General features: G+C 39.0%; 1 protein-coding gene across 6 annotated transcripts in view; it reads right to left on the minus strand.

Annotated features, from left to right (window-relative positions):
* ralgapa2 (Ral GTPase activating protein catalytic subunit alpha 2) overlaps positions 1 to 16,736 on the minus strand; it is a 109,314-nt gene that overhangs the window by 69,387 nt on the left and 23,191 nt on the right. For all 6 annotated transcript variants that reach the window (XM_051945789.1, XM_051945797.1, XM_022192467.2 and 3 more), the window contains exons 2-8: positions 13,615 to 13,725; positions 13,159 to 13,208; positions 4,893 to 4,950; positions 3,396 to 3,439; positions 3,060 to 3,240; positions 2,737 to 2,852; positions 1,885 to 2,023 (exon numbers count right to left, since the gene is read on the minus strand). In XM_051945789.1, coding sequence (XP_051801749.1) covers positions 1,885 to 2,023; positions 2,737 to 2,852; positions 3,060 to 3,240; positions 3,396 to 3,439; positions 4,893 to 4,950; positions 13,159 to 13,208; positions 13,615 to 13,725 — 699 coding nt within the window. The remainder of the gene's footprint in view (positions 1 to 1,884; positions 2,024 to 2,736; positions 2,853 to 3,059; positions 3,241 to 3,395; positions 3,440 to 4,892; positions 4,951 to 13,158; positions 13,209 to 13,614; positions 13,726 to 16,736) is intronic.

Consider the following 16,736-nt stretch of genomic DNA (forward strand, 5'->3'; position numbering starts at 1 on the left):
ACATCTTCCTCCAGAGGTCGGGCATCTAAACGAAGCCGTCAGGCGGGCTATGGAGGCCGTGGTCGGAGAGCGACGCGAGCACCCCGAGCCAAAAAACGTCCTGCAGTCTCTTGGCCTGACAAGCCGTGGGATTGGTAACTTTTCTGGAAGTTGCTGATCCCTGATGCTCTCTCCTCCACAAACAAAACAAATGTGCGCGCGGTTGTGTAGTGCGTAGCTCGCCCACCTCTGCAAGGGCTTGCTTGCTGTGCGCGTAACCGTTGATTGACAGCATGACAAAGCTGAAGCTCGAACTTGATTGGTCGGCAGCAACCGGCGCTTTTTGGAATAACATGGGGGTCTATGAGAGGAAGGCGGAGCTCAGGAATAAATTTTCATATCGCGTTATACTAACTTTATATTATAGTATCGAACTAGACTAACACATTTAAGCTTTGTTAAAAAATGATACATAGATTGAAAACAAACGGAAACTCCGGACAGCAGCTTTAAGCTTCAGTCAATTCCAGCCGTTTTCAGTACAAAAAAATCGCTAATATTCTATTTTTAAATAAAAAAAATTACGAAAAATACGGGGAATATTGGAAGGGCATCGCAAAGTGCATTTCCTTGAAAATGACCGATTCGGGGATTTTATACCGACTTCAGGACATGTTTTGGACAAAATAGTTTACTGGCTTGTGTCATCTGGATGTAAAAGGTTGGATTATGGCCGTTTTTTGTGGAATCTTTTTTTGTGTGTGTAATAATAAACCCGGAAAGGTGAGTCGCGCTGTGTGCGTTGAAGCCGTGTATAGAGAACGGATGGATGAATATTCGTTTTTGTCGGACAAATGTGTTTTTCTCACCCGCTGTAGTAATCACATCTGAAAGTGGTTTATACCGGCGGATTCATGAGAATCTAAGCTTTCCATCGGCGTATAGTGTTTGTATAATCGTGTTTGCAGCCGTCGGACATTCTTGAAATTCCTATGCAAATTAGTAGGTGTACCGCCGGAGGTACACTGAAGCTTAAGGGGTTAAAGTTCACCCAAAATGTGTGTTTAAAGTTTAGAATTATCAGAAAACAGGTAACACATTCAGAGTATTAATGCTTAGGTAGCTATCTCCTGTGCGTCTGAAGTAATGACGACATAATAATGCTGGATAAGCTAACAAAATCAGCACATTTTGAGACACCCCTATGTACATCAAAGTCTGTAAGTTTGTAAATATTTATAGTATGATTTTTGCATGGCTTCATTAAAGATATTAAAGTGACTGTACAAAAAAATCTGTTGATTCTGAGGGGATTGAGTGGAATTTTTTTTTCAGATTTGGTTAACTATATATGCAATGACCTATGCAAAATATAAGGAATTTTAAATAAAGGAAATCATAAATCTGTTTTTATGCTCATGTTCTGGTGGTTACTGATGACAAGCTGAGACCTGAGGCGGAGTGGTCGGAAAACTAGGGTATAATCATGTCAACCACAGCAAAGTTAAATGCAAACTCTGTATGTCAGAATTTGCTCTTCATTCAGCAACATCACATCAACATTTGCATCATATATAGATGTTTTTCATGCCTTTCAAAATGCTCAAAAATACGCTTGCATGACTCCCATGACAAGTAATGTGTTCAAATGCATCACTGAAAATCACTGCAATGGATTTCCTGATTGCTAGATAGTCTATATGTAAAAAAAAAGGGACCAAACAGTAAAATCGTTGTATTAAATAGCCAATTTTGAGTAGCAAAATTCCGCTTTTAATAACTAAAAAAAGAAGCTCCTGAGTCCATGTAGAGAGTGTGTACCTTTGCAATAAGAAAATATTCCTTTTGAAAAGACTTCAGCACAAAGGAAATTGTATACACATTACATTCTATCGGCCAACTTACCTAATAAAGGCTTGTAAAGGTTTGTTAGCTTGGTGAAGGAGGGGAATAGATGTGGAAGGTAGTACTTCTTGAACAGGCTGAAGAGAAACCTGAAGCCTGTGTCCTGGTTCTCTTTATTCTTCCATTCTAAACTGGATGCCTGGCAGACAGACAGCACAAAGGCAGACAAGGTCAGGCTACAGGGAGACGAGATGGTTCCAGCATCATTCACACAGTGACAGCGTATTGTTGGCAACACAATAGTTTGAAGGTTCCTTTAAGATAAGAAACAGTTTACAGTGGTAAAATGGCTTGGCTTAGGTACACATAAGAATGACAACTTAATAGACTCCACAACCGATACTGAATTTAGTTGTTATCTTATTGTTGTACAATATGTAGTTTACAAACTACCTGAGCACTCACATCATGTGTGTGAAAACAAACATGCAGTGTAACCAGAGCACAGTTTGCAATTTGCCGTGTTCATCACTTCCAACATAGCTGTTCATTAAACAATGGAGAAAAAAAAGGCACCAACATAATCCAAAAAGCAATGCTAAAGGCATATTCTCATGGCATTTTAGAATAAACAATAAAGTCTGTTATGCACATTTTTGAAAGTGTTGGCATGTGACAGAAAACAATGTATTGAATCATTCTGATGCAAATATAAGAGAATCTAGTTTCACTGGTGCTAATTGTGACCAACAGAAATCCATCTAAGATGAATCTGTCAGACAAAACATCCTGTCCCACTGTGACAGTCCCATGCTAACAGAGGAATCAGTCCAAACTTAACATAAAGTTATGATAACCTCAATTGTGAGTACTGAATCTGCCATCAGTTTTACCTGCAAAGTTAGCTATTACCTGGATGACCATGTACTTGAGCAGTGTTTCAAGGATGTAACAGGTTGGGTCATCTGCAGTTTTTTCTCCCACTACAGCTGGAACGAGTGGGGTAATCTCCTCAGGCACCACCTTGGCTGCTCAGATTGACAGATACAGTAAACCAGAGTTAAGTTATTAACCAGAGAAAATCTACCCATATAACATCATTTAAGTATGTTTTAGATGACCTGAAATATTACCCTTACAATATAAGTCTATGTACATTTCAGAAAATATGTAACATTACAAACGTGCACACTACACAGAAGCATGCATAGTCATATGTGTCTGCCTTGTCTCACCATCAGGGGGGTTGGAGAAGGGGTTGTAAATGATAGTGTCAAGGGTGCAGGGTCCTCTGGAGGAGGGCACAGCAGGGAATCCTGGCACCAGACAGGCAAAGATAAGGAACTGCTCCTCGGCACAGTTGTCCCTCAGGGCCTGCAGCCACAGCAGGAAGAGACGGATCCCCTCACAGCGGATCTACACAGCAGGAGAAGGGGTCATATTCAAGTGTACAGAAAAGAAGTGAATTTTGTTCTTTTAATTGAATTAACACAAAAACATAAAATGTTGATTTAAGACTCTGTTTATGTTACCGATCAAAGCAATGACATAGTGCAAAGCACAGCACTCACTTTGAAGGAATTTCCAGTGTGTAGAAGCTTTTTCAGAATAGATCCTAAAGAAAGGGAAGAAGGGCAATTGTCAAGAATTTCTACAATCCAAATATTGAACAAAACGACGCAGCAAACAGCACAAAGCTGTCATCTACACTGAGATAAATTGACCTTGATGGGTGGTCCTGACTAACTAGTGGATAGAGTGGCAAGGCTTCACATTTCCCTGATGAAAATTAACATCAGTTGGCGGCGACATGCATTCATGAAGGCAATCTGGTTCCACTGTAATCAAATGAGACACTACTCTGATTGCTAAATACCTTGGGCGGAAGAGGTCTATGTGTGTGTGAGTTAGAACAAGCTCTTGACAGGCTTCAGTCAGTACTGTTCTTCTGAGGACACTGCAGGCTGGAGGACATTTTAACAGGTGCTAATAGTGATTTTAACTTTTGGAAAAGGTTAAAAACAGGGCTATGTTAAATTAAAAGGCAAGCTACTCCACAGATGTGTTTAAGTCCTAATCAAAAAGGCCCTTAAATGAGTAAAGTATAGCAAAGCTGACGTGTTTGCATTTGAGCCTGTGAGTTTATGATCATGTTTGTGTGGTGCGCTCATCAAGATGATGGGCATATAAAAGTGTAAAGGAATCCTTGAGGCTCAGGACAGAAGGATGATAAAAAATGTCAGGATATTCTTTAGCATCGTAATGGTCTGTGTGACAAGTGTGTGACTTTGCAATCCCCAAACAAAATGACAAAACAACCAATTTATATACGCTAGCTGCTCCATCCTCCACAAGGAATTTGTCACAAAACACTGAATATCTATCAGTAATGGCACTGGACGTAAAATGTGATAAAAAAAAAGCTACGTCAAAGAAAAAGGTATCTTGGCTGAACTACATAAATAACAGCACCGCATCTTGACCAGTGACACCTGAACTGATGAGTGTTAAAGAAAATTCTATGCGAGTGCAGCAAGAGGCTAAGAGGCAGCTTGAAACCTGAGATGATTTGTTGTCCACTGATGGACAAAATGGTGAATTTGTCTGGGGCATCCACCCAGAGATGAGACTTGATATTTGAAATTACAAGCCTGAGGGGAAGGCAAATCTGCAGTAGCGATCTAGACCTAGACTGTTTGGCTGCCAGAGGCTGAGAAACAACAGCCATAATTGGGGTTATCGCTTCTTGCAAGGGTTTTCCTTTTTTGTGCAGGACTGAAATCATGCAAGCATAATTCAATTACTTATTTGCATTTCAAATGAAGTGCTCATTTGCATTTTCCATTTACATCCCCTTCTAAGACTAATTATTTTCTCTTCATTATGGAAGGCTTAGGCATGGTTGTGGTGACATTTTTTGTCCTGAAGTGTATCTCAGAGGTTACAGAAGCTCAACAAAGACAGCCAAATACACAGTACATAACTTCCCATCAGGTGTTACAAAAGACAATGTTAACAGTGGTTTTGCAAAGTATTTTATAGAGCTAAAAAATGTTTCAAGTACATACCTATGCTGTGAAACTGCCATCGGTTGTAGATTTTCTCCGGCAGATGCTGTAGAATTTTCTGTTACAAATAATAGAAGAAGTTATAATTAGGTTTATTAAAGTATCAGGTATTAAAACTTGGTGAAATTCAGGAATCGTAAAGGAGTAAGGGCTGCATTAGGCAAAACATCTTCTTTATATGATCCTAAAATGAAATTAAAGGGGAGGACACAACTGACTTTGCCTTGGTAAGTGGCGCTGCTTGACCAAAATTCAAGGAATACACCATCCTTGCCCTTTCTCTCCACTTCACCCTGCATGTCCACAGAATCTGGTGACAGCACTCATCACCTCACCAACAACCGCTTTACAACTCAATTAGTGCGCTCTAACCTTTCAGCAGCCTATCATTATTCTTGAATGCAGCGACAGGTTAACTGGGTCCCTCTGGAGAGATGAAAAAAGGCAGGGTGACAGCAGATGTGTGCGCCTGTGCACGCACAGCTTGTTAATAGTCAGTTCACTTTGAGCAACTGATGCCCCAATGGCTCACTTATCAAATCCTAATCACTGACCCAGTAAGATTTTATGATTGCAATGTAGAGGTCAAGCCTGTCCTTTACCGCTTTACATATGCAGCTCTGACCCACTCCACCAAACAGCGAACTCTGGTCGGCATGATAAAAAGCTCATCTGCCCTGGAGAGTGAGAAACACAGCTGAGAGAAGGATCCAGAGCATGACAGAACTACTAAGGTTAAGTCCGCTCCAGCCACAGATGTAAAATGCTACAGCAGCATCTGAGAGGGGAAAAAGACAAAAAGAAAGATGACAGAGTTTGAAAGAAAGCCTTTATTTTACTTTTGGAATCTCAATATTTTTTTCTATTTAAAACAACAATGGGTAGATTCAATGATGAAAATAAGCCGACAGTTTTTAAATTCATGTAAGTGATTTTTTTAAATTAACTGTAAAATGGTAGACCTAACAATATTTTTAATGCCTTTTTGTTGGTTTTTATTGTTTTAAAGAACCAAATGATTATGCTCTAGTTTAAAATTGTCATATGATCAGAGTGAAATTACTCTGAAAGGTGGCCTGATATCATTATTGTGTCCTGTGCTTTGTCACATTATGCTGAGAGCTCTGCTGGCCCAGAAGTCATCCCATCATTGGAGTGTCTCAGTTTGTCAACAACTTCCTTCTTCCCTTATCATCCTCCATCTTTAACTTTCCCTTCTTGTCCTCTGAGACTAAATCCCTGTCATTATCAGTGACAGCGGAGATATTGAAAGGCATACATCACTTTAAGGGGGCGCTGGATGGACTATCTGTGCTGCTCAACTTCTCTTTGATCCACAGACGTGATGATATTCGTGTACAAGCGTGTGGCTGCACCTTGGTATTGATCCCACATGGGATTATTACATCTCCGTACAGGCTCTGTACAGGTTTCCTTCACCATCTCCTTGGGCCAGCAGAGACATTATGCTAGGCAGTAACACAGCAGGGTAGCCTGCTTAAGCCTTTCTCTGTGTGCGCGCAGATGTGCACATGAAGACACAATACCATAGTCATTCTCTCTCCTCACAGAGCACCAGGAAGGGAGAGTGGGAATGAGATGGAGAAGCTAGCTCAGAAAAAACTCCCTGTGGAGCTGGAATAGCAGCCGCAACAATGAGGAATTTACTGACAGATATGAGGCAAATGCAAAATCTGCCAGACTGGAGGTTGTTGGAGTTACTCTAATCTGCAGCCATACTCCAGCATAAAGATAGGGGCATTATTGTGGTACAACTGCAGTCTTAACACATTTACATGATCCGCACTTAGGTTTCCAGTGGCAGAGCCTGAACATGACACAGAATATACTGCTCTCAGAGGTGGTCTACAAGGGCTTTTTGATGGCAGCAGTAGACATGCAGTACACTAAAATATTTAGCCATTTACATATTGCTTAGGATTTTTCACAACTTGGAGATGAAAGACGAAAGATGAAGAAATTTCCACCAAAACACTGGAGACACAGTGCACTGACGTACTAGGATAACGCAGAAGTACAAATGCATACACAGATAGGTGTGAATGCAGTAATGAGAAATTTATGAGTGTGACAATCCTATTACAAAACACAGCCAAAATATAGACTGGAAAACACAGAAAATACTGCAGGAAATAAAGTGAAAAGTATTGTTTGCATGAGACCCAGGTACTACCATCATTTGTGGGTCTACAGTAGTAGAACACCTGCTTTTCTTTAAAATGCTTGTGGACCCAGCAAGATTACTTATTTACATGTTGACTAAATTTCTTCACTTGCCCTCATTGGTTTTGACATAGGCCTTAGTAAATTAATAATAGTACTAGTTGCATATACCTAATGGAACATCAAGTAATTATAGCTGAAAACCTAAAACACTCACTTCTACATTACAGTTATTACCAAAATACCACAGCATGAACAGTGTTACTAAAATGTTTTCATTCTCCTCTGTGGCCAGTGGATGGCAGCAGCAGAGTGCAATCAGACTCTCTTGTCTTCTCAGAGCCAGTTCGCTCAGCCATCAGCTTTAGGTTCCTCTTTGGTCTATGTGAAAGCCAAGCTGCAGCATGTTTCCCCCAGGTCCATCTTGAAATTCTCTTCATGATCAGACATGAGAGCATTTAGATGATTAGGAAGCTAATGTTAATGCCATTTTTTTAAAATAATTATTTGTAAATAGTTCACTTTTAAACAAATTAATTTATCAAAATTTGGCAGGTGAATGCTCTTGTTAAAGTAAAAAATAAATGTTTTCTAACAGTGACATGTTCAGCAGAAGTTGAAATGTCAAGAGCCATCAACTCAACCAGTTTCAGTTGCAGACCCAAGTTACATTTCGTACATTTGCATTTAAGCATTAACCAATATTTCCTTTCTGGTGAACTGTGATTTATGACAAGGGATGCATGAAGGAGAATTAAACGTCTTCTGGTAGATTTCTCAGACATGTCAGCCAATATTTCGAGGAATGCTTTAGTTACTCTAAAAGGCAGAAACAGGCAGGATAATAGATGGCTGTTCATTATACAAGACTACGCAGTGTGAATAATTATATAATTACTAATTACCAACCATTTACATTCACAGTACTTACATGTTGCATTTTAGCATGGTATTTAAGTCCAGATAAGTCACAATCAATCGTATGTTTTCCATAAGCTGTGAGAAGTAAAGAATAACAAGCCTCAGTCTTACTTATATGATCTTCCTTTCAAAAGTCCCATTTTCCTCTGCTCACAGGCACCATTTTACTTTTCTGTAAGGTAACTGTGCTGCTATATTGGCAAGTACTGTGATGAAATTTTAGTCTCAAACCTGGTTACATAAAGGTGAATCAGTCAAAAGCTGTTCTGAAAAGAAACTCTTAAATAAAGTATATAAAGAAAACAATCAAAACGTAGATTTAAAAGGGCAGATTTACCCATAAAAGGGAACTCAGCAAGTCAAGTCTCAAATATAGATGGGGGGTTTTACAGAGAGGATGACAAAGACTTATTTAAAATGCTGAGTCAGGTCCGGTTGACAGACGATAGGTCATGGTGAGGTCATATCCTGGAAAGAAAAGGGATATGCACAGACTTTCCTCTGAATTTTGTTGGTCCCAGGGCTGTCCCTTAACCTGTCCCACAACCCCACTGGCACCAGGACTGAACTGCTTTCAGACCATGAGAGGTCATGTACGGTCATACGGGAGCATAAACAAACTGGAGTCCCAGAAGGTCTGAGAAGCTTACTCTGATCTTGTGACAGCAAAAACAGTCTACTAAAACAGAAACTGGTCTCACACTTGCTGTGTAAATAGGCTTGGTCTACAACAAATTTTCAGCAACTTTCCTGTTATGTACTAGACATACTTGCAGTGCAGCTGTAGAGCAGCAAGAGGCGAAAGAAGAAGCGATTTGAAAGAATACATCTGGACAACATAATATAGAAGTGGTTGCATAAAAATGAGACAGAAATTACAGTAGTTGTAAAGCAGGTTTTCTGGCTTCATAGACTAGTCGACTAGTCGCAAATAAAATTTGAGACTAGTCGGTGGGGAAATTAGTCGAAATTCCCACCCCTAGTATGTATTACACTCTGTATGTGTTATCAAAGTTATGCCGAAGATCAGGATCATGCAGTCAGACATGTCTGCTTGGTTCTTTCGATGAGATGGCCATTTTACTGACAGTGCTCCACTGAAACAATGAGCAATTCACTACTGTAATATTTACCGCTACACAAGATGATTATGATTGCTTTAAAGAAATACAAACGAGCCAGAGCATTTTTTTCCCCATTCGAAAAGAAAGGTAATAAGTTGCGCCCAGACCATTTAGCGCAATTTGACATCATTTGTAGCATAGTCACTGCAAAGACTGCAAGCACTGACACAAATATTGCGCTCTCGTAGACTGTGAGAAGACTAAATTGATGTGGGACCTCACATACTTACTCACCAGCAAAGCATAACACCGTCCTGAGTCTTTGTAGGTACGTAGGTCTTTAACAGCATTGCATATCTGGATTGTGCTTTTCCATAATTTCTGCTAAACTGCATGAACTCAAACTGCATGAGGGACACGAGCCAACCTTAAATTCTAAAGTTCTAAGTTGGATTGAGATATCAACTCAGAACGTTCACCAAATTTTTGTTTTTAAGCTTGGGCTTTACCTTAGAGTTCATTGTGATCCTTGCTGTAAAATAAATCTTCTTCCAAGGTCTTCTAAGATCTCTTGGATAGTGTAGCCATTTCTTTTTCTGATGGATTTGATGTTTTGCAGAGCCGGTTACAAGAAAGCAACTTTGCAACATGATGCTGCCACCACCCTGCTGATTCATGGTGGGGATGAAGTGTTTCTGCTCATGTGTCATGTTAGGATTACTCTAATTGTAGCACTTAGTATAATTATTATTAAGCCTTAATTTGAAAAAATTCAGTTTTATCAGACCAAAGAATCTTCATTCAGATTGAGCCATTGAGTCAGCTGCAGGACCTTAGGTGTCATAGGCTTCATTGTGGTCCCTCTCTCCATTAGCCTTTTCACTTTAACACTTTAAGAATGGTCTGTTTGAAGCAGCTTTTCAGTCTGAAAATATTCTCTCTGTTTTCTATGATGAGCTCAAGCAGTTGAAGCAATAGAATTTACTTTGTAAAGTATCTTTCCTGTGCCCTTGCTGTTGATGTGCTTGTTCCTGCATGAGACAGTTATTGCCAGGGTACCGACAAACAAGCAGTTGCATGAAGAAGTGTGTTTAACTTACAATCACTTACCACATCTTCATTACACACCCTCTCTGCTGAATTTGTTATGTGCAGATGCAGATGATGATTTAAGTGTGTCACAGCGGAAGCTTAAGCAATGCAGTGATTTGTATTAATGAGAGAGCACTTCTAATTGAACCCTCTGTGGTCTCTCAAATCTAGAATAACTGAAAATGCAGGCAGTTGATTTTTGAGTTTGTTACCCGAGGCTTCAGGCTGGAAGAAATCTACTACAAATAAACATCGTTTTTTGTGTTAAATCTAATGATATACATCTAAAATGAAATTTTAGTTTTTACTATATGGATAATTACAATGTGTAGTATTACAAAAGCAAACAAATAAAATAGTTCAGGTTGTACTGAAAAAATTTTTTCAATCTACTGCACTGAATTTCTACATAAAATGTAAGAGATCTAAGGGAACATTACAATGAAACCACTGGCCAATGATCCAGAGGGTTAAAAACAAAATAGAGCTTATTGTGATAATACTAGTTAAATGATAATAAGTCAATACTGAATCAAATTTCATAAAATGGCATCAAATATTTTTTAGTAGGTTTCATGTTTTAAAAACCTTAGTCCACAGTACACGTATCTAAAAATAAAAGGAGCTTCACAAGATAAGAGAGGACTCTTGTATGCTGTATCTTCAGCAGTGTTGTTGCATTCTCACAAAGATCAGGTCTCTCATCTGTCAGTTCTTGTGCAGCATCAACAGCTGCCATGGTACGATGCCTCTGTGCAGCAGACACAAAGAAATCCTGGAAGGGAATGGCTGCTGGTGAGGTGGGGGTGGAGTGCTTCAGCAGAGTTTAGGGAGAGGGACAAAAGATTACCCCCTCTAGATATCCATTACTCAAACAGGCTCAGCATGGGAGATCATACTCCCCCACAGCTACCCACGAAAAAGGGGTCACATACCTCATCATGACAGCAAAGTAATCCCTACGTAGCCAGCTCAAAAGAAACACACATGGAGACATGTACTGTATATGTCAGACAGATTTGAATGCAAGGAGGGATTCAGGTGATGAAGAGTGCAAGGGACCATGTTTCTCATTTCCCTGGAGTGATGAGGATATAAATGTGGCTTTTCAGAAAAACTCCTACAAAGAATAACAGGAGCGGCGATGTCGGGCTGCGTTGTTCTTCTTAACCTGTCATACACCATTAAAGTGTGTCGCAACGCACTGTGCAACAAAATGGCTTTTGTCCCAGCCATCATCCATTTATAGGCTATTCTACACACAGCTCTGAGGTTCACTGGACAAAGACTGCTCAGGCTTATGCTTTGGTTGGTTGATTCCGTGACTAAAACTAATGATACATATTTATAGAACACATTATTCTGCATTGAGCAACTAGATTTGTGATACATTTACTTAAACTTAAATTTAAAATAAGCGACATGCATAACTGTGCTGGCAGCAGAAAGGAGAATTATTAGGTTAGACAATACATCTGCTCAAAATATTGTTATTAGTTTATCTTTCATTGCATCTGCCATGTCCCTGTATTACATAATATAACCTCTGGGATAACATGATGAATATTAGTAGTGCATATTTGCGAGAACCAACGCATCCATTGATATCATATTTATGACTACATATGATCCAACATACCTAATCTAATACTGTGTAAAGAGAAAGTCTGCACAGTGTACCAGAGCTCAGGATCAAAGCCACCCTGTATCTGTCCTGTACACACCACTTAAAGCAAGCTTATCTTCTCAGTGCACGGGTAAAAGCACACGTTGTCACAGACAGGGGCTAAAAGGGGACAAATGAGGGTTAAGCTGCTTTCAATATTAGTTCTATCTGAAAAGATGACTCCATAAATATGTAGAAGGCATGAATCCAGGCTTTATTTACAGGTCAGATGACTGGATGTGTGTGGACAGGCAGGGTGGCTTTCTTATGTAACAGTTGAGAAAACTAAATGGAAATCTAGTGAGTTAGTTTTCTTTCCTTTAAAACCGATGAGGTACACCAATCTCGATGTCATTGTTTCTTATTAGAAACTAACTTAACATCCAAACAGCAGCAGAGGGCCATAGACACCAGCTTCATTAATAAAGCCAATATTGTACAAAAGATTGCTAGCCTCAATCAACATCAGCAGACAAACAAGCAAAGCACATAATGCATGCTCTGAAATCCATTCCTAAGTGCATGATGCATCACCCAGACAGGGCCACAAATGTAATGTGATAACAAGAAAATAATTGGAGTGCAGGTTGCATTAGATATGCTTGACTAGCAAATTAAGAATCCATAGCTAAAGACAGACAGCAGTATCTGATTTGATGTCTGGTTTGATGCTAACAAACTCATGAACATGTCAGTGAGTCTGAGTGCAAAATTAAAGATTGTCTTCTGTTCTTTCTTTGCTGGAATAACTTACTCAGTATTGGATATTATTCAAGGAAAACTCTTACACTGCTCCCAGGTGATTGGAAAAAGTAGGACAATACAGACTGTAGAAAAAAAAAGGGACAACCAGACTGCCCCACATTTTGATCTGCTGCCATCCTTCCAGCCCTGCCCTGAGCAAATGTAACCGGAGAGCCGACTGTTTGTGTTGGAAACTCAAGCTGCCTTCGCAGTCAGGTGGGAAAACAAGGTAGGAGACATTAACCTGTTCAGCATTAAAGAGCTCGGAAAAACAGAGGGAGTGGCCATAGAGCCAACAACATGTTACACACACAGACACTCTCCAATTTGCATACACACCTGGGTTTTAAAAACAAGAAATGAGAGCTGGGCTAAGACTAGGAAATCAGTAAGCTTAGGCTTTTTCTTCATCTACACAATCTCCCACTGATTTCCAGGCTATTTGAGAGAAATCAGGAAGTACTCAGGGTTGCGGTATGGCGCCATGAAAACTAGGATCCCACTCTTGAGTTCAGCAGTAAACAGGCTGAGGTTATACTAGCTATCTGTGGAAATCAGATATGGAGATCATCAAACAAAATGACAGATGACTTACTTCAAAAATAAAGAGGATAGAGTCCAGCTCCTCCCTTTGAGATTTGTTCCCTGAAACGGAAAGAAAGTACTTTTAGTACTACAGAAGGTTTTTAAACACATAACCTGCAGCTACACTGCATTAGGCTCATCAATAATTTAACAATAATATGGGTCATTTGGTGAACACTTATTCAACGAAATTTGTGTTACCATGAGAACATACTCCCAGTGGGAATGAATTCACGACCCCCAAGTGCTGCAGGCGGGTTCAATGCACACAGTCATACTGCACATACGCACAATGTCTTCTCTAAGGGCTTATGCTCAGTGTACTGAAAATGTGGGGTAGACGGAAAATAACCTCTGCCATAATGTGTGCCAAAGGGAGCAGGGAGAGGGTTAATTATTGAACCACCATTTAGACTAACGGTTAACTAGTGAGCGTGTAGTTTACAAAAATAAAGCTTGTACTCACCTTTTTGTTTTAAGTTGCTTTCCAGTGTAATGAAATTTTCATAGAAGATAAAATAAATCTGAGAACAGTTGCCCTCAAAGAACGCCTTCAGTTCACTCTTGTCAATGATATCTGCGAAAAAAGAACAACAGTCAGTGAATGGCAAACTGCAATATTGTGGACTCGCTCACATTTGTGATCCAACGGTCATAAAACAGTATAATGGTTAATGAATGCAAATTCATCTAAAGCAAAAATAAATGGTTTTATTTGTTTGGTTGTGGAAACAACTGGCTGAAAATGTCCTAAGAATTTCCTGCACATCTTTTGCATTTACTTCACTGCCACACAATTTTAGTGCAATCAATTGTATATGAATGTCTTAAATGGTAGCAGTGTGTATCCAAGTGTCAAGGCTTGTGAGTGAAGAGTTTTTCTAACCAACTACCTACCAACACATTTGATCTATCCATTTTGACATACTTGAATGCATTCAAATAGTGAGCATCTCTCTTTAATTATCACTTACAATTATGTTTTTTTTGTCTCTTTAATTTATAAATGACCGTTTCACATCACTGCTGTTGCACAGTTGACTTCCTGTTTGTTCCCCATTTTGCAGACTGCATCTGTTTTACATCAAGGCAAATTACTTCACTCCTTACGCAACGAAACTTCACCCACGCCTCACCTGTAACCATTAGCAGGATGATGGCTAGTTTTGTTTTTTGAAGTGTTGAGAAACAGCTCTGACTTCTAACTGATCATTTCACAATCCCTTTAAAAGTGCAGAGATTTCCAAAGTATTCCTTCTCTGTATATGATGTGATGCAGTACAAATGATTTCTGTTTGAGGTAGCATAATTTATTACTTAAAGACACACATCCATGAACAAGAACTAAATTTGCTACTAAATGTAGGCTCAACATGTGTATCTGCTGTAGGCCTATACACTGCTTCAGAATATGTAGATTTCTTTTGACTACAAGGATGTGTTTTAACAAAAGCTAAAGCAATACAGGAAATGCTGTAAGTACGCATATGCAAATGCTCCAGTCTGAAGCCAGGCTAAGATACAGTGGAATATTTGGACACCTAATGCATGACCTTCGCTGCATTAGGTTACACAATGTCAAAGCAAATTACATGTATTGTAAGTTATGTAAAGCTAAGTGCAAGCACACTTGCCAAGCAAAAGTTTCTACAAAAACAAGTTTAAGTTTTCAGAAATAAAATAAAGCTCACACATATCAAAATGAAGACAAAAAGATACTTGGACACCCGACAAAGGCATCACTAAAGATCAAAGTTAACAGTTTGCCAGCGTTAAACTTGCAGAACTATGTGGACATGGATTCAGCTACTAATAACTGTGATGAAAGTTTCCTTCATTTTCACCCAACAACGAGTTCAGGAAATTTACACTGCAGCATCAATTAACAGGCACGTTTGTTCTCTATGGCATCGCATAGGTAGGTCTAAGATTTAAGTCATGACTACCAGGGTATCATAAACACAGTGATAAAAAGTCAGGTGCTTTGGATCATTATGATACTAAAGGATCCCACTTCTGTTGTTTGAATAATTTTTGACTGTTGGATATGCTTGCCCTTTCTGAAGCAACAAGTTGATTTATATATTTTTATCTATTTTATTATATATTTATTTCTGTTTAGAGCAATGCTAAATCTGTTTTTCTATGGATTTATTAACCACTTTTCACAAAATGGCAATAACAAAAATCCCAATTCTCCATGCAAAGAACTGCTACAATGTGCCACACTTTTATTACTTGAGATGGGCCTGGTCTAAATAATCAAATATAGGCCAGGAGGAGTCCTGGCAAAATAACAGCAATTAAGGTTCACCTTCTGTTGCAATTCTCCCTTTACCACATGGCAAACTGGAAGAGTCCCAGAAGCTGTCCAGCTCCTGTGGAGTGCTGGAATGAAGATGTATTATGTGACAAAGACTCAGATGACTTATCTCTGCCCTGAGATTAAAGCAGGGATAATGAAGATGCATGATGGGAAAATCAAGTCAAAGACATGACTGTTCTGAGTTTTCAGCCTCGATATAGGCAAAAATTAGCAAGGCATAATATGGGAAAACTTCAGAAATATTTTGGCTGTTTGAGAGACAAAAGGTCTACAATATAACTAATGTTTCCTAAATGCAATAAAATTCAACAAATTCAGAGGTAGGGGTTGGACGATGAATCAAATAAATTGATGAACAGATGCTATAACGTTGTAACTGGCCTACTTTTAGGTATGTGCTACATAGTAATCACCTCATTTCAGTTTTCCCTTAACCCTATGAACCTTCAAACCAGCTGGCCAGTTTGAAAAGCATGATATATAAGAAATTGCAAAATAAAATATCAGAACTCAAAGAATAAAACATTTTCTACTATCTGCTGCTTCTTGAACTAATCACATATGGAAAAAAATTAAAATCGTAATATTTCATCAAAATAATTTTAATGTAGATGTCTCATTTAAAAATTGCCAAAAAAGAAATCGTTTGCACTAGCCAGATACCGTAAAAAGCACAACCGAAAAGTCACAAATGACAACAAGTTGACAACAACTCAAGGACAGTTTGGCTGAATTAGGCTGAACTGCAAGGTGCGTTGTTTACACAGAGCAGATAGGAGACAAGTATGGAAAGAAATCAAAAATGTAATCTGTAAAATCTCTATAGCATGAAGAAACACTATTTTTTGGCCAGTACTGCAAACACCTGTGAGTACTTCCAGCTTTTTCAAAAATGCTGTAAAATATATAATAAAATAAATTCAAATTGTGTTTTTTGTTTGTATTATTATTTATGGCATTACAACTTTGCTATACTGCACAAAAGGCATTTTTGAGTTTTTTCTACTTCTAGCCATGGCTGTGTCGTTTCCATAGAGGGGTGTTATATTGCAGTAAAAAAAATAAGAGAGTTAAGGCTTTGGAAGTACTTTAACTTGCCTGTAACTTCTAGAGCAAATCAAAGCATATCAAACTAAACAAAAAATTCAGCCGCTATCAGTTAGCACTAGCTTGCAAGATTATGTTCACACTCACAGAAGCACCTGGCATGCTCATGCCTGGCTCGAAGCGAGCAATTTACACCTGTGTGACTCGGCTATGAG

The sequence above is a fragment of the Acanthochromis polyacanthus genome, chromosome 1 (genome assembly GCF_021347895.1).
Source record: "Acanthochromis polyacanthus isolate Apoly-LR-REF ecotype Palm Island chromosome 1, KAUST_Apoly_ChrSc, whole genome shotgun sequence".
NCBI classification, from domain to species: Eukaryota; Metazoa; Chordata; class Actinopteri; family Pomacentridae; genus Acanthochromis; species Acanthochromis polyacanthus.